General features: G+C 34.0%; 1 protein-coding gene and 1 long non-coding RNA gene across 2 annotated transcripts; both read right to left on the bottom strand.

The window, feature by feature from the left end:
* Nucleotides 1-7,619: 7,619 nt before the first annotated feature.
* On the bottom strand, nucleotides 7,620-8,118 carry LOC130511601 (uncharacterized). The gene is made up of 3 exons (XR_008945097.1): nucleotides 7,982-8,118; nucleotides 7,852-7,894; nucleotides 7,620-7,750 (listed from the first exon to the last, which is right to left on the bottom strand). It is a non-coding gene; the product is annotated as an uncharacterized LOC130511601 (long non-coding RNA).
* An 8,239-nt stretch (nucleotides 8,119-16,357) lies between these two features.
* On the bottom strand, nucleotides 16,358-18,772 carry LOC108829812 (protein gamma response 1). Its single transcript, XM_018603400.2, has 3 exons — nucleotides 18,587-18,772; nucleotides 17,335-18,417; nucleotides 16,358-17,234 (listed from the first exon to the last, which is right to left on the bottom strand). Exons 2-3 carry the CDS (start codon nucleotides 18,407-18,409, stop codon nucleotides 16,570-16,572), a joined length of 1,740 nt encoding a protein of 579 aa, XP_018458902.2. The 5' UTR covers nucleotides 18,410-18,417; nucleotides 18,587-18,772; the 3' UTR covers nucleotides 16,358-16,569.
* Between the last annotated feature and the right edge of the window lie 3,824 nt (nucleotides 18,773-22,596).

The raw sequence follows: 22,596 nt of genomic DNA, 5'->3' as shown, positions 1-22,596 counted from the left end.
ATAATATTTTTGATAGTAATTAGACCAAATCAGATTTGTTTTATTCATTGCATTTAGTTAAGTTCTTTCTCTCTAAGATTTGAAACTATCTTTTCATAAAGTTTTGTGAAACTCATACTTTCACAGATATTTTTAATTGATATTTTTGATAAAAATATATAAAACAAATAAATGTATCCAAAATTACTTACATAATTAGATTAAAATCAAATAGTTGACCTGACGCTCCGACCACCAATAATTGTTTCCATCCTTTTCAGTTACGGTGGATGCACATCGACGGCCTCAGAGGATCAAGATATCTTCTTCTCTTAGGGTTTCTTCTTTTTGTTGTCCACCAGTTCTAACTTAATCTCACCATTAACGAGTAAGCAGACCCACAAATTAGTTTATTAATATTATCACAAATATCAGAAAACATTAACTGGCGAGAAAAGATAAGGTGAAAGGACAAATTGTTACCTTTAACCTTTTTTAACGGTCACCAAAAATCCACTAAAAAAACTGAGCCGGTCGCTCACACGTGAGAAAACATGGAATTTGCGTGGGTCGCCAAGTCTCTGGGTCGTTTGTAGTGTGTCGATTTCATAAGTTTCATGGGTCACATGTTGGAAGTACACGGGTCAAAAGGCCAAAAATGGGCATCGATTTTTTCTCTCCTCACTAGCGGGCCGTTCCTCCAATAAAGACTTCCAGCGACCCACTTAACCAATTAAAAACTTCCTGTGGCCCATTGTAACAACGAACTCTATTTTTAATAGCAGAGTTTAAGTTAGGCTTTCTAAATTAAATTTTCAAACAAATTTGAATGTTTTTTGTAACTTGCTTTCATTATTTTTTCAGTTTCTGTCTAAATAATGTATCTGTTTAAAAAAATATTAATGTAAATTTTGAACTTTATAGTCAACTTTAAATACCAATATTTATAGTTTAATTTCATAAAACCTACAACTATACTTAAAACTTTTATATTTTACATTTTAATATCTACTTTACCAAGTAAATAAATAAAATTACAATAAAATAAAAACTCAATCTCATAATTTATAAATAAACAAGACACAAATATGTCAAAACTCAAAAAATTATGTTAATATAAATCAATTAAAGTTAAATAATTATGTAGAACAAATCCCGTGTGGATGCGCGGATCAAGGGCTAGTATCCTTTAAAACCTATGTTCTAATCGGGTGATGTTCAGTGCTCACAAATTTTTTTTTGAAAAAATTCTTTATTTATTTTGGTCTTTGAGATAGTAGTTGAACAACATAAGCTAACATGTTTTGCTCAAACTATATGATAATAAACCTAATCATTTTCTTGTAATAGAGGCACGTGTCATACCAATCTTAAATGATATTGAGAAGACATGTAACTGTTGTTCTTATATTCATATGATTTGTCGGGTAACATTCAAGCCTAGTTACTTTCACTCTATGGAGTAATTTATTGAAGTGCTTGCAGCAGTTGTCAGCTCTTGTTTTGTTTAGTTGCCATTCAAAGTTTATCAAACTTTTTTTTGTTCGACATTGGTGTCTCTCATGCATAACATCAATATTATGTATAGACAGATAGAATTTTCAAACTGAACTTTGGCTGCTATAGGGAAATGTATTATGCCAATTGCTTTTGTTGAAATACATGTCAATTTTTTGGATGTAATGAGAAATTGTCGCAAGCGAGATATTGTTTCAAAGTCGTTGAACATGTGTAAGATGGTCTGTGAGTGGGATTAGGTTAATGTTCTTGTAGACTATCAGCTATGGCATTTGCTAGAATGGTGCTTGATTTCATAAGGTTATACACTGGATTTAGAAAGAAAGCACAATGTCACCATGAATTTTATTGGGATGTCTTCCAGCTTTGATAAGAAGTGTCGTTGGACCATATTTTTCTTTTTTAAACTTATCGGTGGACCATTTTGATCCTTGTTTTTCTTTTGCCAAAGCTATAACAGTAGGTTGTAGTCGGTATTTATATATGGGTTTCCAGATGCTAAGACATGTCATGATTTAGAGAATGACTGTCATGTATTGTAAAGATTTTTTTCAAAATGCATTAAGGATGTGAACTGATTTGCATGTTTAAACAGCAACTGATGGCTTATATTTTAAGTATGTGATTATGAGTGTTCCATATTTCATATATTATGTATAGAATATCGTAAAATTTTCATAAATTTGATGTAAAAATAACGGATGAACGTTTAGTAATAACAAATGCTTGTAGAATCTATCTATATAAAGTTGCATTATCTGCCCTCTCAAGCTACCACATCAGCAAGGAGGGTGGGGCTTAAAAGCTTAAAGAGTGAAGATTCAGAAAGCGTTGTTTTATATTTCTTGATTCTTAAGTCCTACAATAGATGGGTTACATTGCTTATATAGATAGATGTGAAAGCCCTAGAACTAAACAGATGTCATCATCCTTCATCTTGAAGAGATCCAAGGGCTGAGAAGGAGTTGCTCAATGCAGGACCACAAGGTTTCGTACATGATGTCATGACCTGCTTTCCCTTCTCTTTTGCTCTGTCTTCACGCAAAGTGACCATTGAAGATGTTTTCTGAATCGCGATAGGCTTGGTTTGTTGGGCCTCGAGTGACTTGGGCTTATCTGAGCTGATCTCTCTTATACCCCCTCTCAAACTAGGCGTGGGAGGAACGTTAACTCCTAGTTTGAAACGCAGACTGCAAAATGAAGCGGCCGGAAGGGATTTTGTGAAAATATCGGCTAACTGAAGCTGCGCCGGAATGTGTTTAACCACCAGCGCCCATAGTGCCACTCTTTCTCTGACGTAGTGATAGTCGGTTTCAAAGTGCTTAGTTTTTTTGTGAAAAGCGGGGTTAGCTGTGAGGTAGATAGAAGACAGGTTGTCACCAAACAGCTGAGGTGTTACCGAAAGAGAGATTCCAAGTTCTCGTAGCAACATACTGAGCCAAGCTAACTCCGAAGCTGTTTCTGAAAGTGATCTGTACTCAGCCTCAGTAGAACTCTTTGAAACTGTCGGCTGCTTCTTAGATGACCAGGAGATGAGGTTTTGACCAAGGAAAGTGCAAAATCCACCTGTAGATCTTCGAGTATCTCGACACCCAGCCCAATCACTGTCGCTGTAGGCGCAGAGAGTACAATCTGTATCAGGAACCAGCATAAGCCCCATAGAAATCGTCCCTTTGATGTAACGCAGGATCCGTTTTAGATTGGTGAAATCAGAGACAGACGGGGCATGCATCTTTTGACACACATAGTTGACTGCAAATTGGATATCTGGTCTTGTTAGAGTCAGATATTGCAATTTGCCTGCTAGTTTCCTGAAGAACTGAGCGTTGTAGAACAGTTCATCCTGATGTGGAACATTGTTGAGTTGCAGAGGCAGCGGAGTAGCGATTGGAGAGCAATTTTCCATTCCTGCAACCCTGAGAAGATCCACTGCGTACTGTTCTTGAGAGAGAAACATTCCAGTATCATGTGAGGTGACTTGAATGCCCAGAAAGTAGTGGAGCTTCCCAAGATCTTTCATCCTGAACTTTGTGTTTAACGCAGCTAAGAACTTGGCCATAGTCTCAGTGCTGGTACCAGTAATTGCCATATCGTCCACGTAAAGCAGTAACATGATTATAGTGCCTTCTTTGTTGTAGATAAAGAGAGAAGGGTCCTTCACACTGCACACGAACCCAAACTCGATGAGGAAATCACTGAACTTATTGAACCAGGCGCGAGGGGATTGTTTCAAACCGTAGAGTGACTTGTGAAGAAGACAGACATGATCAGGCCTTTCTTTATCAACAAACCCTGCTGGTTGTTTCATATACACAGTCTCGAGTAGATCGCCATGTAAAAACGCGTTCTTGACATCCATTTGTTTCACATCCCAACGCATGATTGTAGCAAGGCGCAGTACTGTTCTTACTGTTGCAGTCCGGACCACTGGACTATATGTCTCGAGGTAATCCACACTTTCTTCTTGATTGTTTCCTTGCACAACTAAACGAGCTCTCGGATTCTTTACAGTTCCGTCTGCGTTGAGTTTGTTTCTGTAAATCCACTTGTTGCCAAGAACGTGCATCTCACGAGTTCGTGGAACGAGAGACCAAGTTTTTGTGATAGCACAGTTATCAATCTCTTCTCCCATGGCGTTGTTCCAACGTGGGTCTTTCAGAGCTTCAGCAACTGTAGTTGGAACTGAATCATATGATATGTTCGCCACCAAAGCATACTTAGGATTCGGTTTGCGTATGCCAGCTTTAGACCTTGTCACCATTGAGTGTTGAGAAGTTGAGATAGGAGCAATGTTGCTAACAGCCACATGTTGTTGTGTATTGTCATTTCCTCCACTCTGACTTTGAGCTGCACTGTTGCTTCCGGCTTCACTTACTGAGACACTAAACAGAGGTTGTGTGTTCTGTTGAGGCAGCGGAGGTGTCATGATGTGTAGTTTTGTAGTTAAAACCGGAGCTGATGAGGCAGTGGATGGCTTCATTACCACTGAGTCTTTAGACAAAAAACTTCTTTGCCAAGCATTCAGTGATGGTGTTATTGCTTGAACGTGAGCATCTTTGTATTTTGAAGCAAACGGAAAACTCTGTTCATCAAACAGAACGTGTCTTGATATATACACACGTCCGGTAGGTGGGTAAAGGCAACGATATCCTTTGTATTTGTCGTTGTATCCAAGGAATACACAGTGGAGGGAACGAGGATCGAACTTGTTCACTGCATATTCCCTGAGCATTGGATAACAAGAGCATCCAAAGGACCTTAATGCGCTGTATTCTGGAGCTTTTCTGTATAATAACTCATAAGGACTTCTCTGATCTTTCAGAGCTGATGAAGGCAACAGATTACTCAGAAAGCTCGCTGTGTAGAAGGCTTCTACCCAGTACTTCTGTGGCGTCTTGCTTTCAAACATCATAGTCAAACCCAACTCAGTGATGTGTCGATGTTTTCTTTCGGCCAAACCGTTCTGTTGAGGCGTGTGTGGGCATGAGATGAACTGTTGGATGCCGCAGTCCTTCAGGTGAGACAAGAACTTGTTGCTGATGAACTCACCACCTCCATCACACTGGAAAATTCCGATCTTCTCAGACAACTGATTCTCCACGAGCTTTTGACAGCCAATGAAGACATCAAAGAAATCTGATTTGGCTTTTAGACGATATAACCAACAGAAACGAGAGAAGTTGTCTATGAATATAACATAAAACCGGAATCCTTGATTAGATGTAACAGGAGATGGACCCCAGAGATCACAATGAACTCTCTCTAGAGGTCGAGATGCAACAAAAGAAGACTCAACAAATGGTAACCTACAACTCTTCCCTAGTTGACATGACTCGCACATCCGCAAGGTACTCTTATTGACTGAATGAACTTGTTATGAATAAGATACTTGAGGGTTTGATCTTGTGGATGTCCCAACCTCCGGTGCCACACTTCATCACTTGCTGCCTTCTGTCGAGTGGAGTAATGAACCTGAGGCCTCGAAGACTTGAGACTGTAGAGACCCTCACGGGTGTTTCCTTGTTTCAACAGACTTTGAGTTTGCTTGTCCTTAACACACACGCGATCAGAGTCAAATTCAAAGGAGCAAGGATAGTCTTTAGTAAGTTTTGAAACCGAAAGTAAAGACTTTGTAATCCCTGGACACACAAGCACATCTTTCAAAGGAAGTGAAGTACCTGAAGAAGAAGCAATGTCTGCTGAACCAACGTGAGTTATCGGTAAGAAATTTCCATCTCCAAGAAGAACTGCGTCGTTTCCTCTGTAGGGCTGCGTGTAAGCGAGGTTTTGAGGAGAGTTTGTGATATGGGATGTTGCTCCTGAATCAGCAAACCATTCAGCACCAGCACTGTCTGAGACGTCAGTAATACGCATAGCAGCTAGCGCAACATGCAGATCTTCTTCTTCTTGGTACGTGTTGTTAAACCTGTGCAAACAACACAGAGCAGAGTGTCCGTATCTCCCACAGATCTGACAAGAAGGTCTCTCTTCAGAAGATACTGATGATACAGAGGAACCGGAGCGAGACCCTATAGAAGACAGTTGTTGATGAAATCCTCTCCCTCTTGTAGAGAAAGACCCTCGGCCTCTGTTAGATCCAAACCTTCTGTTAGACTGACCTCTTCCTCTGTTGTTGTAGTAAGCAGCTTGGTTGGATCTCTCAGCGTTGAAGGCTAGATGAGGAGACACGTCTGAAGGAGTGTTGTATCTTTGAATATGTGCATCATAGCTTTGAATCCTTGGAACAAGGTCCTCCAAAGTGGGATCTTGCAGCATATCTATAGAACCCTCTACGCTTGTGATGAGGGGTTCATAGTCTTTGCCCAGACCTTGGAGAGCAGCAAAAATTTTCATCCTTTCTGAGACAGGACTCTCTATGGAAGTGAGCTGGTCACAAATATGCTTAATCTCCGTGAGATACTCCGTCATGGGCCTCTGTTGCTTTGTCACTGTCTGAAGCTTACGTTGGAGTTCAAAGAGTCTTGACGAGGTAGGACGGTTGTAGTGCTGACCCAACGTGTACCAGATCTCGTGAGAGGTGTTGCAAGAGACCACCAAACTCTGTATATCTTCAGAGAAGGAACCTAACAGCCAAGATTTGATGACTTGGTCTGTTTGGAACCAAGTGTAGTAGTTGGGGTTTGTGACTGGAGTGCTCGTGCCGTTGATGCCTGGAACATCTAGGGTAGGTGGTGGTCTTGGCTTTTGTCCGGTGACAAATCCTAGCAGCCTCTGTCCGTTGAGAAAGGCTTCAAATTGGTTCTTCCACAACAGGTAATTTCTTTCGGTGAGTTTGACTGTAACTGAGTTCACTATTTTAAGTGAAGGAGGAGTGTAAATCTCAAGAGCTTCCATAGCTCTGATACCATAAAAGCTTAAAGAGTGAAGATTCAGAAAGCGTTGTTTTATATTTCTTGATTCTTAAGTCTTACAATAAATGGGTTACATTACTTATATAGATAGATGTGAAAGCCCTAGAACTAAACAGATGTCATCATCCTTCATCTTGAAGAGATCCAAGGGCTGGAAAGGAGTTGCTCAATGCAGGACCACAAGGTTTCGTACATGATGTCATGACCTGTTTTCCCTTCTCTTTTGCTCTGTCTTCACGCAATGTGACCGTTGAAGATGTTTTCTGAATCGCGATGGGCTTGGTTTCACTACAGGAAATATGGGTAGTCTTAGCGGACGGAAAACGCTATGTAAAGAAAAGCATAGCGCTTCCTTCACCGCTCTGACATCGCCCGTTATAAAAAGTCTGGTACTTTTAATAGCGGTTTTCGTTTATGCTATAGTTAAGTAAACAAAGATAGCGATAATTTCTATGCTATTGTAAATATAATATATAATTCGCTTTTATATACGGGAATAACAATTAATTAATATTTAAAATTTAAAACCACCAAATATAATTAAACAAAAAAATAGTTAATGATTATATTTAAATAAGCCAATTAATTCATAACTAAAAATCAAAATTTATTTAGTAATTTAATTCTAGTTTACAAATAAATTCTGGTTTACAAAACCCAGTTTACAAAACCCGGTTTACAACGGTTTACAAAACCCGGTTTACAAATGTAAACCTAAAGCCTAACCTAAAAAAACAAAATCAACCTAACAGCCTCCTTCGGTTTCTTTATCTTTGAGGCCGACCACCACCCAACAGCCTCCTCCACCGCACTAACTACCATTGATGATGTCGAGACCACCATTGTTGACGCCGATGCTACCACCATCAAGCTTCTTCAGCCTTTTTAAACAAAGAATACAAAAACAAAACCGGAATTAGAACACAGAGATAGAGAGAGAAAGACGAAGCCAGAGATGAAAACAAAACAAAAATCAATTAACTATGTTAACACGACTTCTTCTCATTCCGTACTTCGTCTTAGATCTGTAAACAAAACAAAAATCAATTAGAAGTATATAGGAAGATGAAAAGAAAGAGAGAACAGATAAGAGAAAGGGGAAGTGAGTTTACCTGTCGTGATGGTTGCCAAGACTTCGTCTGTGCTTAACACTTTGAATCAGAAAACCCCCTTGGGACTGAGAGGAGAGGAGAGGAGAGGAGATCGAAACTTAACACTTCTAATCAGTAAAAACCCTTGGGACTCAGAGAGGAGAGGAGATAGAAACAGAGACATCTAGAAAGATGCAAGATTACTATTTTTTTGAGATCTGTAGAGAGAAGAGATCGACAGAGAGACACAGTAGAGAAGAAAAGAAGTTAGACCATTAGATCTCTTTTAGTCCATTCTAATCCGACGGTGGAGATTGTGATCCGTGTAAAATCATCTTATTGGTCAATGACAATTTTCCTTTTTCTTTTTCTTTTTCTTTTAACTTGTTTGTTTATAATTCTTAAGCTAAAACTAATTAGTAATGACCATATTTTTACTTTGTAAGAAAAAGATATTTAGTTTTAAATAATCTGTATGTATTTAGTTAATTTTATATTTATATTTTATGGTTTAAATTAAAATTGTAAGATCACATGTTTAAAATGAAAGGATTAGTGTTTATGATATACGGTTTGATGTTCAAAGTATGTGGTTTATGGCATTATATTTATAGTTTTGTATTTGAAAGTTATGATCTATATAGTTATCTTTTTTTGTTTTGACAATATATAATTTAAGTTTAAAATGTTCTATATATTTTAAGTATATATTACAAATTTGGGGTTAAGATGGAGGGTTTAGGGTTTGAAGGGTTTGTGAAATAGAATTGTGCTTAAGATACATATTATAAAATGAAATTGATAAAGTTATTGTTTATATAAGGAATAGGTTTAAGTTTAGTAATTATATTATTTGTAGTAATTTGATTTTTGACTTATATGTAGGGTTTGAATTAGGGGTTTAGGGTATTAGATTTAGGGTTTAGATTTAAAATTTAGTGTCTGAGGTTTTGATTTTAAATTTGAGATTAGATTTTAAAATGATTGAAATTTTGATTTTAGGTTTAAGATTAAAATTATACAAACAAAACAATTTTTTATAGATTGAAATGTAATAGGTACTTTATAAATATAAACACTAATTTAAGTTTATGGTTTAAATCCTAAATTTTAAACATAGCCTTTAAATTATTACAAAATGCAATTTGTCACATGAATCATAGTGCTCGAATTGTCAAGACTACAAGATACTGGTATGACCCCTTTGTTTACTTCACACATGTATATGTATCCATATTAACAGAGTCAAGGGCCAAGAATCAAGACTATAAGATACTGGCATGATCCCTTTGTTTCAAATAGTCACATGGGAAGATTTGAATCCAAGAATGCCACAGTATCCGGAAGGCAATCTTACACCGCCAACTGTATCCATGCATGCAAAGATGCATTCATCAGATCAGCCAGCTCCACCTCCACGGCAAGCACCACCAGAAATAAGAGCAGGAGTCGCAAGATTTGTGGGAGACTTGTAAAGCTTGTTTTCTCTTTAACTTTTGTTCCCTGCAAAAAGGGAAACACGAAGTAGAACAATCAAAGGCAAAGAAGCCATGTTGAACTAAATCTCACAAAAGCCACCATCCATTGTGAACAAAGCCAAACAATGTATAGATATGAAAAGTTTCTCAGCATAACACATCACACACACAACTAACTAAGAACATAACCAGTTTCAGATGCAATGAAGAGACACAATGGACCAAACCGCAAACTTTGTCTTCTCAACATAGCACAACACACACACTACTAACTAAGAACAGAAAAAATTTCCAACCAAGATTTCAGATGTAACAAAGAGACACAATATATCAAACTGCAAACTTTGTCTTCTCAACGTCACACAACACGCACACACTACTAAGAGCAGAACCAGTTTCCTACAACACTCCGACAACCACACTATGGATCTTTGTTATCATTGAAAAAAAAAGATAAGATAGGGGTAGAATCCTTCACATACAAGTTTGAACTGTCGTGGATATTGACACGCCACAAGAGAACCATAACTAACTTCCAAGATGATGGCACCTTCCTGCAAGTGAAGACAGGACAGAAGCATAGTTCCAAATTTAGTGACATATCACAGAGTAGCTAAAATAGATAGGTGCAAACAGAAATTTGAGCTCAGAAACGTCCTCTTACCATGTGTATAACGAAATGCTAATCCAAGCCATCACGTGGTAGACATCTCTGTAATTAAAACATGTATATTTGTTTTAAAAATCAGACACATCGGGGAAAGCAATAAGATAAAAGAAGGAAGCCAATTAAGAGAAGAATGTGAGTCTGTGACTTGAACAAATCTCAATGATTCTACAGATGCAACCACTAAACGGGTTGGAAGGAAGTCAATCCTATAAAAGTCATCTACTTTCAACAGATTCTACAAAATGGGTTCCAACAAAACAATTATATCTCTCTCTATTCCAAGTGAAACAGGAGACAAAAAAAATAAAAAGAAAATACGTTTACTTTGAAAGTATGTTTCGCTTGGTCAGAGAAACCATTCCTTGAGAACCTCAGCTTTGTTACAGTCTGCACCCAACAAAGATCAAAGTTAGTTTTGATTAGTGAGCTGAAAAAATTATCAGATAACTAAAGATAATTATAAAAGTGAATCTCTCAATAGGATTGGGGAAAAGAGAGAACCTTTCCGCCATGGCTCCAGGATTTGAGGCGAGCAGAGAAAGTGCCTGAGAGGAAGAAGAAAAGGAGACGACTTTAGAGGACGGGAGAGGTGATGAAGTAGGTTTCTGTTTAATACTATCTCTGAAGCAAATATGGATCATAAATCAAATCAAGAATTAGGGTTCTTGCTCGAATCAGAGAGGGATTTAGGGAGCGGACTACGGAAAGGAAACAGAGACAATGGCAAAGAGAGATAGAGAAATTACAACTGGGATACCCAGGAGATTTAACTCAGCTGGCCGTGAATGACTAAGATTGGAGTGTTGTCCGGTGGAAGCCATGATTTCGTGAGATATGGAGGAGAGATGGAGACGATGAGTTCGTGAGAGAGAGAGAGAGAGAGAGAGAGAGAGAGAGAGAGAGAGAGAGAGAGAGAGAGAGAGAGAGAGAGAATACAAAAGAGTGAATCAGAGAAAATTTGTTAGAGCCTTTTTCTAAGTATTGGAGCCAATACTACCACATTAACGCGGCTAAAACAAATTATTTTCCCGCGACATCAAACATAGCGTTTTTAATATATAAATGCTATTAAAAAAATCAGTGTTGGTATATAATAGCAGAAACATCAAAAACGCTATAGTCTGATGCTATTAATACTCACATTTCCTGTAGTGTTTGTTGGGCCTCGAGTGACTTGGGCTTATCTGAGCTGATCTCTCTTATAGGGCTTCTTCTGTCACGTGGCAATCTCTGAAACTGCAATTTTTTGTTTCGTTAATCAAATCTGTATGGGCCATCTCCTATCCAAACGTGTATGTTGCTTTTGTTTTATTTGATCGGGCTATTTTATTACATAAACTCGGCCCAACATTTGTCTTAGGGTTTTCTAAGCTTCTTCATCTTTGATGCTCAGCGCCAATGGCCATGATTTCAGATAGTTTTTTTTTAAATTATAATCTTTAAAAGGATAAAAATCTATCTTATAATTTTTTCAATGATAACATTATCTTATTCACTATATTATTTGATTTAAAAGGATAAATTTTTTGAATCAAAGTTCTCATATGTTCGTTCAATATAATTCGTCCAATCTTCAAAATCTAATTATTTATAATTTTTCAATGATAACATTATCTTATTCACTATATTATTTGATTTAAAATGATAAAAAAATTTGAATCAAAGTTTTCACATGTTCGTTCAATATTTAATTCGTCCACTTCCTTGGGTAAAGGTTTGGACATGTTCTCTAGCGATTATTGCGTCCCGGAATAGACCGCTAAGGAAAACGGTTCAAATTTCAAACTTAACATCTTCTTTTTGGTTGGTGGTTTTCATCACCAACACCATTGAAGAATTGAACGTTCCTGCATAGAATATGATTTCCTTCAGTTGTGCAGTAGTGATGTCGAAGGAAGGGTTTCTTCGACACAGGCTCAAGAAAACCACCAAAGAGACCATTCCAAAAATGACAATCACAATAGCAAACGCTAACGCGTACGGCTTATAGTGATTCTTCGTTGGGATTGGAAGCCTAACGGCAGCCATTGGGGAAAGAAAAAGTCTGAGGGAAAATTAAAGGAGAGGAGGACGTGGAGGATGAGGAGGAAGAGGAAGAATAAAAAGAAGAAAATAAGAGGAGTGAAGACAAAAGTATTAAAAGAAACAAAACAATATATATGTGAATTCTGTTGATTTAATAATTAAGTTAAGAATATAAAATATTTCATAAATTTAGGAATATACTTTATTCATAATATTCTTTGGATTTTTTATGATTGATGTAATTTTCTGGTTATTTTCTTTTAGATAAAATAAAAACAATTTTTTTTTGAAGATTTTGAAAAAAGTTTTTGAAAATGCTGAACTTGTAAGAAAATAATATTTTGTGATTGATTCTGATTTGATAACATTTAAAACCTATTAGAAAGGAAATTATACAATTATAAATAATACATAAAATATTTACAAATTTAAATTTTATGAATTATTTCTCAGAAGTTTTAGAATCCTTATAAATAGTTTCATAAATATTTATAAATAGTTTCATAAATCCTAATACACGTTTTATAACTCAAGAAAATAATTTTTATTAATGATCAATAATTTTAAATCTTAACTTTAAATAATTTTATAAATATTTTATAAATATTTTGTAAACTCCTATAAATAATTTTATAAAGATCTTTAAAACTTCTGTGATGATTTAAAACCTATTAACCATCATAAACATTTTGTAAACTCCTATAAATAGCGAGAAATTCTTCTTTATAAATGGTTTTATAAGTTTTATAAGAAAATTTATAGATCTTTATATATTGATTTGTAATATTTATATAATTATATACTAATATATATCTGGTATAAATCATTACTAACGAATCAATATAAATGACTTTAAGTTTTTTAAAAATATATATCTCAATCATCACAGATGATTTTAAACTATTTTAAATAATTAATATACTATTATATGATGCATCAATAGTTATTATAATATTTTATTTAAAGTGTATGTTATATATATATATATATATATATATATATTATGACTTGTATAGAAAAATAAAGTTTTTACGATTGTTTATAATATAAAAATAAAGTTAGTATATTAGTTTTACTAACAACTGTTTAACAACATACTTCATATAATTTATAAATAGACTATTAATTAAAAATAGAATGATGAAGTATTATATAAATTTTCATATTTGATATCATTTGATACTATAAATGATTATGGATAAAACTATGTAAATAGTTTGTCCACTAACATTAATTGATTCTATCATTTCCTTTTTTAGATTTGATTAAAATAAATAAAAATTAAATTTCATCGACCAATGAAATTATAAAGATTTTTCTTAGACTACATGTATGAGTGACACGTCAGCAGAACTCAATAAAGTGATTTCTCATTTAATATATAGGATGATTTATTTATTTCACAAAAAAATGTAAGTCTACAAATTGAACATTTTTACGTATATGTTTAATTTCATTGTTTAACTTTTAATTATCTCAAATCTAAGGAAACTTACATGAAAGAACTTTTTTATAAAAAAATGTGGATCATATTCATATATATCTTGGAACATTTTAATGCTTCTTTATACTTTTTCATAATAAGTGTCATTCTAACATTTTCTTTTTGTTACACAAAATTGTCACTTTACAATTCCAATGCAAATTAAACATATTTTTAGCTGAAATTAATTGCCATTTATAAATAATTTTATTTATCTAAAATATTATTGGTCAGAAATATGTAATTAATAACAATTTACGTATATTTTCGTCATTTTTTAATCTGTTTGAAAAATGTCAAAATGACAATTATAAAGAAACGAAGAAAGTATTTATTATCCTCTTTTCAAAGTGTTTGTACATACCTCAACATTCTATGAAATTGCTTCCATATATGTATTATCTTCTTTTCAAGATCATTAGTCTCTTTGTTCCTGGGTATGCAAACCCTAGAGAGTATAAAGAGATAATACAAGAGTACATGGCTAAGAGCTAAGATTATAACAACATATCATCTCTAGCTTACTCTATCTCTCTAAGAGACGCCATGGAAGCTCCCTCTGGATGCTTGAGGCTCGTGCCTCCCAGAAGCTTAGCTTAGAGATCCCTGTCGTGATCTCTTCTTCTTTGTATTGTCAGCACTTAACCTAATGGGCTTTATCGATTAGGCCCATAGGTTGTCCACGCGTAACTTGTGCAACTCGGCCCAGCCGTTGAACAAGTCCGATGGGCTTGACCAAACCTCACCGAGAGGAGGACGTGGAGGATGAGGAGGAAGAGGAAGAATAAAAAAAAGAAAAAAAGTATTAAAAAGAAACAAAACAATATATATATGAATTCTGTTGATTTAATAAAAAAGTTAAGAATATAAAGTATTTCATAAATTTAGGAATATACTTTTATTCATAATATTCTTTGGATTTTTTATGATTGATGTAATTTTCTGGTTATTTTCTTTTAGATAAAATAAAAACAATTTTTTTGAAGATTTTGAAAAAGTTTTTGAAAATGATGAACTTGTAAGAAAATAATATTTTGTGATTGATTCTGATTTGATAACATTTAAAACCTATTAGAAAGGAAATTATACAATTATAAATAATACATAAAATATTTACAAATTTAAATTTTATGAATTATTTCTAAGAAGTTTTAGAATCCTTATAAATAGTTTCACAAATATTTATAAATAGTTTCATAAATCATAATAAATGGTTTTACAACTCAAGAAAATAATTTTTATTAATGATCAATAATTTTAAATCTTAACTTTAAATAATTTTATAAATATTTTGTAAACTCCTATAAATAATTTTATAAAGATCTTTAAAACTTCTGTGATGATTTAAAACCTATTAACCATCATAAACATTTTGTAAACTCCTATAAATAGCGAGAAATTCTTCTATATAAATGGTTTTATAAGTTTTATAAAAAAATTTATAGATCTTTATATATTGATTTGTAAGCTCTTATTAATGATATAATAATCATTATTGATGAATTAAAACCTTAAAATGATTACAAATATTTATATAATTATATACTAATATATATCTGGTATAAATCATTACTAACGAATCAATATAAATGACTTTAAGTTTTTAAAAAATATATATCTCAATCATCACAGATGATTTTAAACTATTTTAAATAATTAATATAATATTATATGATGCATCAATAGTTATTACAATATTTTATTTAAAGTGTATGTTTTTATATATATATATATATATATATATATATATATATATATATATATATTATGACTTGTATAGAAAAATAAAGTTTTTACGATTGTTTATAATATAAAAATAAAGTTAGCATATTAGTTTTACTAACAACTGTTTAACAACATACTTCATATAATTTATAAATAGACTATTAATTAAAAATGGAATGATGAAGTATTATATAAAATTTTCATATTTGATATCATTTGATAATATAAATGATTATGGATAAAACTATGTAAATAGTTTGTCCACTAACATTAATTGATTCTATCATTTCCTTTTTTAGATTTGATTAAAATAAATAAAAATTAAATTTCATCGACCAATAAAATTATAAAGATTTTTCTTAGACTGCATGTATGAGTGACACGTCAGCAGAACTCAATAAAATGATTTCTCATTTAATATATAGGATGATTTATTTATTTCACAAAAAAATGTAAGTCTACAAATTGAACATTTTTACTTATATGTTTAATTTCATTGTTTAACTTTTAATTATCTCAAATCTAAGGAAACTTACTTGAAAAAACTTATTTATAAAAAATGTGGATCATATTCATATATATCTTGGAACATTTTAATGCTTCTTTATACTTTTTCATAATAAATGTCATTCTAACATTTTCTTTTTGTTACACAAAAGTGTCACTTTACAATTACAATGCAAATTAAACTTATCTTTAGCTGAAATTAATTGCCATTTAGAAATAATTTTATTTATCTAAAATATTATTGGTCAGAAATATGTAATTAATAACAATTTACGTATATTTTCGTCATTTTTTAATCTGTTTGAAAAATGTCAAAATGACAATTATAAAGAAACGAAGAAAGTATTTATTATCCTCTTTTCAAAGTGTTTGTACATACCTCAACATTCTATGAAATTGCTTCCATATATGTATTATCTTCTTTTCAAAAAATCATAATAATTGTTTTAATGCTTCAATTTTTTCTATGCTTGGCTGCATCCATTTCTAATTTGAGATTCTAGGTGTTATCCAGCTCCAAAATTGACAACTTTTACTTCGATAAAACAAAAGTAAAAAAAAATTACAATTTTATGAGAGAATAGTTTAGCGAAGCCAACAAAATAGAATACTAGTGTATGTGTATATATCTGACTTTATTAGATAGATAGGTCCAAGGCCATCTAAACAATGGGCTTAAATCTTGTTTGACTACAAGACCAAAGAACTAAAGATAATCATATCACATTTCGGATTCAAACCCGATGTTCCAAAACCCTTCAGGAGTCATTGGAGGAGCGTATTTGTAACGATGCCTCGACACACCTTCATGATGCTCACATCTCAAGTTTTTACCATTCCCTTCATTCTCCTCAGGATGAACAGCGTCATAGAACTTCTTGCACTGCTTACACTCTATCCCTTTCAGATTCTCCCTCTCGGCTTTCTTCCTCACAGATTCCACATGCTTGAAACCTTTTTTACTCGTTTCCGCCTCTTGAATTCTCTGCCTTGAGGGACTCGGTTTGGGGTTCATGTCCTGCGTCTCATCGTCTGAATCAGCATTTTTTTCAGCAGCAGCAGCAACGGGGACATGTTTTTCTTCCACAGCGACCCTTTTGATGTTCTCGATGGGAGTGTCTAGAAAATCATCATGAGGGTCATTGCCTCCAGGTGATTGGCGTGACCTTGTGTCTCTCCAAATGGAAGCTGGACGCTTTGATCCACTTAGCTGTACAGATTTTGCACCCGATGAAGGGTCACTTCTTACACTAGGTGGCCGCGTAATGGGTGAAATGGAAGTAGTAGGTGTCCGCAACGTATTGGTTATACTTTCTTTCTCATTGTTGATCCTTGAGCCAGTACCAATTCTCACTTTGTCTGCTTCTGGGTGTTTCCTTTCAAGAGCTGCAAAACAAAACAAAACAAAAGTTGGATGAGTTTACTAACGCCAACAAGAAACCTTCAGCTGAAGCATTGTGTCGAGCCAGAGACTGCTAATGCTTACACTTAGAGATGGCTGGTCTCTCATGTTGTCCCAGTTGGTTACTCTCATTCTCAAGTTGGCTTTGTTGTAGATCACTGTCAGTAGTAAGCCCGAACCTTTTGCGGAGATAGTTATATTGAGACTTGAGTTTTTTAAAAGCACTGATCGCTTCGTTTTTCTTCTTTATCTCCGTAGCTAACTCTACTGATTTCTCCTCACTCTGGCAGCGTAAAGCTTCTAACTCAGCCAAGTAGCTTTTATCTTTAACCTGCATATTCATACCACCATGTTCTTCTCCTAAGGCCTTTGCTTTCCCATGATCTGCAATCCTCTGTTTACACTTGAACATTTCTTTCTCTGTCATGTTGAGTTTACCCTGCGAAACCTCGAGCTCGTCAGTCTTCTTCCTTAACATCTCTTCTAGTCTACCAACATTCTCCTCAAACACCTGCAACCTATTTGTCAATCTCTGTCTCTGTTCTTCGCAGCTGCTTAACTTCCTTTCGCTCTCTGCAGCTTCCGTAGACAGATGCTCCACCTTTTTCAACAGATTCTCCGTCACCAACGTTCTCTTACAAAGTTCCTCCTTAAGTCTCTTCACTTCCGAAAGCAGCATCTTTACCTCATCTTGGCCTAACACATCCGAACCCTTAACCTGCAACACCTCAACCAACCCAGTATACAGCTCTATACCGTTCCCAACTTCCTCAGATCTACTCTTCCACTTCCTTTCTAAGTGAGCAATGTAGTCTTCAAGACTCTTCACCCTCAAAGGCATAGAAACAAGCTTATCGTTTTCTTCAGATAGCTTCTCCTTGTCCTTTACCAAGCCAAGATTCTCTACCTTGAGCTCCTCGATCTGGGACAACAGATCTTTCTCCCTCTCTTTCCACGCGTCGCAAGCAGCGAGACGAGCGTCTGAGTAGACTTTTTCAAAGGCTTTGGATTTGGATTGGAAGTTAGGGAACAGCTGGCTACAGAAAATGTACTCGATCTGAGAGATTCTGTCCTTGGCTTCTTGAATAGTCGCGACCATGACGGTGCTGAGTCCCGAGATGTACTTGGCTTCGATCACATCCACCGTTTCGTCTCCCATCTTTGTAACTAGAAAAAGCGAAAAATGGATCAACGGAGAAAATTAGGGTTTCCGATACTCAAAACCAACGGCTCCGATCCAGTTTTGAGATCCACTACTTTTATTCTACAAATCAAGTCCGATCTAATTTTGAGATTTACCGATTATTTTGTTGAAGATGAATGAATGTGAGCTTACCGATTTGGAGATGGAAGCAGAGGAGGATGATCGAAGAAGGTTGAGATGATTGAAGGAGAAGAGATATATGATTGAATTGGGATCTAGCTTTTGGATTTTCGCAGTTCTTCTTCTTCTTCCTTCCTTCCTTTCCCTCTATAATTTCGGGATTTTCGCGCGCTGGGGTTAAATAATTCAATTTTCACTGGAGGCTTCCCCAAGAAGCTTGCTGGATGACCCGACCCGGTCAATATTTGGGCCATTATTTTGCTTGAGAGGACCGATCCGACTGGGTTATATGGACCCAAAAAACTTGTGCCGTTAAATCCAATTCCTCCATGTATTTTTTTATTTTATTATTTTCAGATGTTTCATTGACCATTTTGTTAGAGTATAGTATACCATTAACGGTTGATTTTTATTATTCGAAACAGCAGATAAATATTTTAAATAAAATATTTTAATAATTAAATATTGAAATATCTTAATTGAAAATTTTAAATTTTTTATATAGTTATGTAAATTTTGATTTTTGGCAGTCTATTTTATTAAGTAAAATAATTTAATTTTTCTTCTTTTCCATAAGTATATAAATATAGAGAAATAGAAAATAGGAAACTACAAGACGAAAAGAAAATAACAATAGTGTGGAAAGAATAGAAGAATAAGGTTATTTTCATCTTTTGAAAACTTAGTTCAAATACTTCAAATTTTGGAAGTTTTGTAAAAATAGGATAAAAAACAACATCAGCGTCTCTATGCCATAAAGTGAACATCAACGTTTTGCTATATGTTTTTGTTTTGAATGTGATAAATTGTGACTATTCACTGAATGTGATTACTTGTTGTCGTGTTTAAAATTGTAATGTTATTTAAAAATGTTCTGATTTAGAAATCATATAACTAAAAGTAAAAATATTATAAATGTAATGTTTTAAAAAAATTAAATAAATTTTAACAAGCTAAACTAAAGTCAGATAATCACCCCTTTTACTATTTACTAGATCGTTTTCCGTGCTACGCGCGGATGATTTACTTTGAATTATTAAAATAGTTTTTAAGTTATTTGTATTTTGTCCAATTTTAATTTTATATCGTTTGTTGTTTAACTTTATATCATTTGTTGTTTCTATAAGCACAAAGTAATAAAAAAATTTTGTCAAACAGTAATAATTATTTGAAAATATTTTTATATTTATAAACCAAACATTTATCATAGTAACACTACTAAAGTAATAAAGATAACAAAAGTAGATTGGACTTGTTATTCTTTTATATTTTAGTTGAATTTTTGCTTGCTTCTGGGATGATGTAGCACTGATTTTTTGTATACTTATTTTCCCTTTACTTTTATAACAATTTCTATAGGTTTAGTTCTAATTATTATATAAGAAATATAATATGATATTTTTGAATTTTATAGATAAAATTTCAATTATTTTACTTAAGAAAATTACTATTTTAAACTATTGCTATTTTGTTCATACTTATTTTCAGCTCAATATTAATTATAAAATACATTAATTTTATAAATAATTTTATTTTTCTCAAATCTTATTGGTAAAAGAGTTGTAATTGTAAAAACATAATTCTCAAATGGCTCTTCTTTAATAAACTGAGAGAGCAATACTATTGATTTGAAGTTTATAAAGAAAGTTTATTGTATTATGATATATAAATTTCAAATGATATCCTCATATATATGTGAATATGTGTGATTGTATGTTTTGTTTAAAAGTATGCACATCTGCGTATATAATTAAATTAGAGTATATCTTATAACATACAATAAGTTTACATAAAACATAAATAAAGTTAAATACAACTCATCTTTAAGATGTGTAAGTTTAACTACAACACATATATTTGTAGATCGATAATAATAGGTTTTCAGAATATTTACAAAATCTTTGTTACAACAACTTAGTTGATAAGCATGAATACAGACAACCATAAACACAAAAAAAAAGCCAAACTGCTCAGAGATCTTTTAATCCCATTCGATCATTGAAGGAGGCTTTTTGATGGAAGTCTTGATCCACATAGTGCCAGGTGGTGTTATGATATATTAGCATTTGGGAGAACGTAGATCTTTGCAAAATATGGAACACCAAGCAAAGGAAAGGTTCCTTAAATCAAAAATTTCCAGAGAAGGTCAAGAAGCATACATAAAACCGATACTTTCCTGAGAGAGTCTCAAAGTGTGGAGTGTTGTATTGTTGACAAAGTGCATCACCATTTTTCATCACTTGAACACCAGGCGTTGCATGAATCATACACGGATACACTTCCAAGACGCAAGATAAACCGAGATAGATCTCATCACAAAATCTGAATGAGTCTCTGCGATTTTCACTACTGCTGCAGTGTAGTCTCCTGTAGCAAGTGTACCAAACGACCGGTGTAAGTCTGCCTGCTCCTTCCTCCTGCCGAAGAAAATCAAAACCAAGAGAAGGCGTTCAAGTTCAGTAAACTATCCCGAAGATACTCAAGATTATCTGCACCAAACAAATAAGATTAGCACTCTGCAAATGTTTATTAAGACAGTTGGTGATCAAACTCGCGAGTCATTCCACTAAAAGACCTCTACTGTCTACACAAAATAAAAGAAAAAAAAATCTTTCAAATTAAGCTAACATGTGGGAAACACATTGGGTGTTTAGTGACCATGTCAAAGAAAGAATTGGAAAGTATCAACATAATATTTGAAACATAAAAAATTCCAAGATACACAGATCTAGTTGTCCACCACCAGGATATGATATAATTATATGCTCCAAAGACAATAGAGTCTGAGATATCTTCTTTGAAAGTAAAAGAAAAAAACATCCAGTAAGCAATCAGTTACACTTACTGTACTCAGTGCTGGGAGGAAAGCCTGAAACATCGAATATATAAGCCACTCTTGATTTTTCTTCAGAAAGAAAATCAAAACAGACATAGTCATTGTGTTCAAAAAAAAAAACAGACATACAGTAGTTGTCTTCTTTGCGCATCAACTACGGCATCACTAAAGATGGATACACCACATAGATGCAGTAGGGAGACATGAAAGAGGCTTTGATTACCTTGCTGGAAGTGGCCTGAATGATTAATTTGCAGCTATCAATAGCTTCTCATAATCTTCTTTGATTACTCTCCAACCCAGTGTTCTACTCGCCTAGCTTGTTGGCCTTTTTGAAGTTTCACTTGAACCCAGTACAGAAACTTCACACACAGCAAGGCTGTTTTCAGAAAAGCATGAGTCTAAAATGTCAGACTGAATTTTCCAAAGGCCATAAAGATGTCATTATTACCTATCCATAGCATATTGGCTTACGAAAATTGGAGTAACATCTATATCATTGGTAGGACTGAACGCTTGCACGGAACGTATATCATTGGTAGCGACTTACGCAACTCCCCAACCTACACCTCCCTCCTAATCCCACACCAACAATCCTCTGCATATTCAAAAATATGTAGCTACCCAGCTCAACTATGTTCGCAACATTACTAACATGGCTTCAACTTACACAAATTCTGCAACGTCTAACAAAACTTATACAAACACTACCAAACACACCAACAACGTATAAGTCCGTCCGAACCCGGCCCCGCGCAAGCGCGGGGATTCTGCCCCTAGTAGAAGTAGAGAAGATGATTTTGGTTAACTAAGCATGTATTAATCCCAAGTTAGAAATATTATAAGGTATATACTTGTTATCTCAGTTACGAATTCTACAACATAATAGAAGTAGAGAAATGATTTTAAATCCAAATGTACAGTATTTTTATATTGATTTTTTTCAGTTTATATAAAAATTTTAAATATATTTATTTCAACTGAACCAACTAATATTTTGTTAAATTGGCCCTTGAAATATATTTTTCTACATCAATATTTATTTTTCATAATTAGTGTTATATATTTTAGATGTATCATAATATAACTAACGATATTCAAAAGATCTGGACCGAATCAGATTATATGGCTATTTTTGTTACAAAAATCTGAACCCGTTTTAGATACCCGAAAAGAACAACATGTA

This window comes from Raphanus sativus, chromosome 4 (genome assembly GCF_000801105.2).
Source record: "Raphanus sativus cultivar WK10039 chromosome 4, ASM80110v3, whole genome shotgun sequence".
Taxonomy (NCBI): domain Eukaryota; kingdom Viridiplantae; phylum Streptophyta; class Magnoliopsida; order Brassicales; family Brassicaceae; genus Raphanus; species Raphanus sativus.
This window is presented reverse-complemented; position numbering and strand designations above follow the sequence as displayed.

Excerpts from the sequence above, each read along its gene's own strand:
- LOC108829812 (XM_018603400.2), bottom strand. The coding sequence starts at position 18,409 with ATGGGAGACGAAACGGTGGATGTGATCGAAGCCAAGTACATCTCGGGA. Across the intron at positions 17,235-17,334 it reads GAGACCAGCCATCTCTAAGT|CTCTTGAAAGGAAACACCCA; the intron begins GTAAGCATTAGC and ends TTTGTTTTGCAG.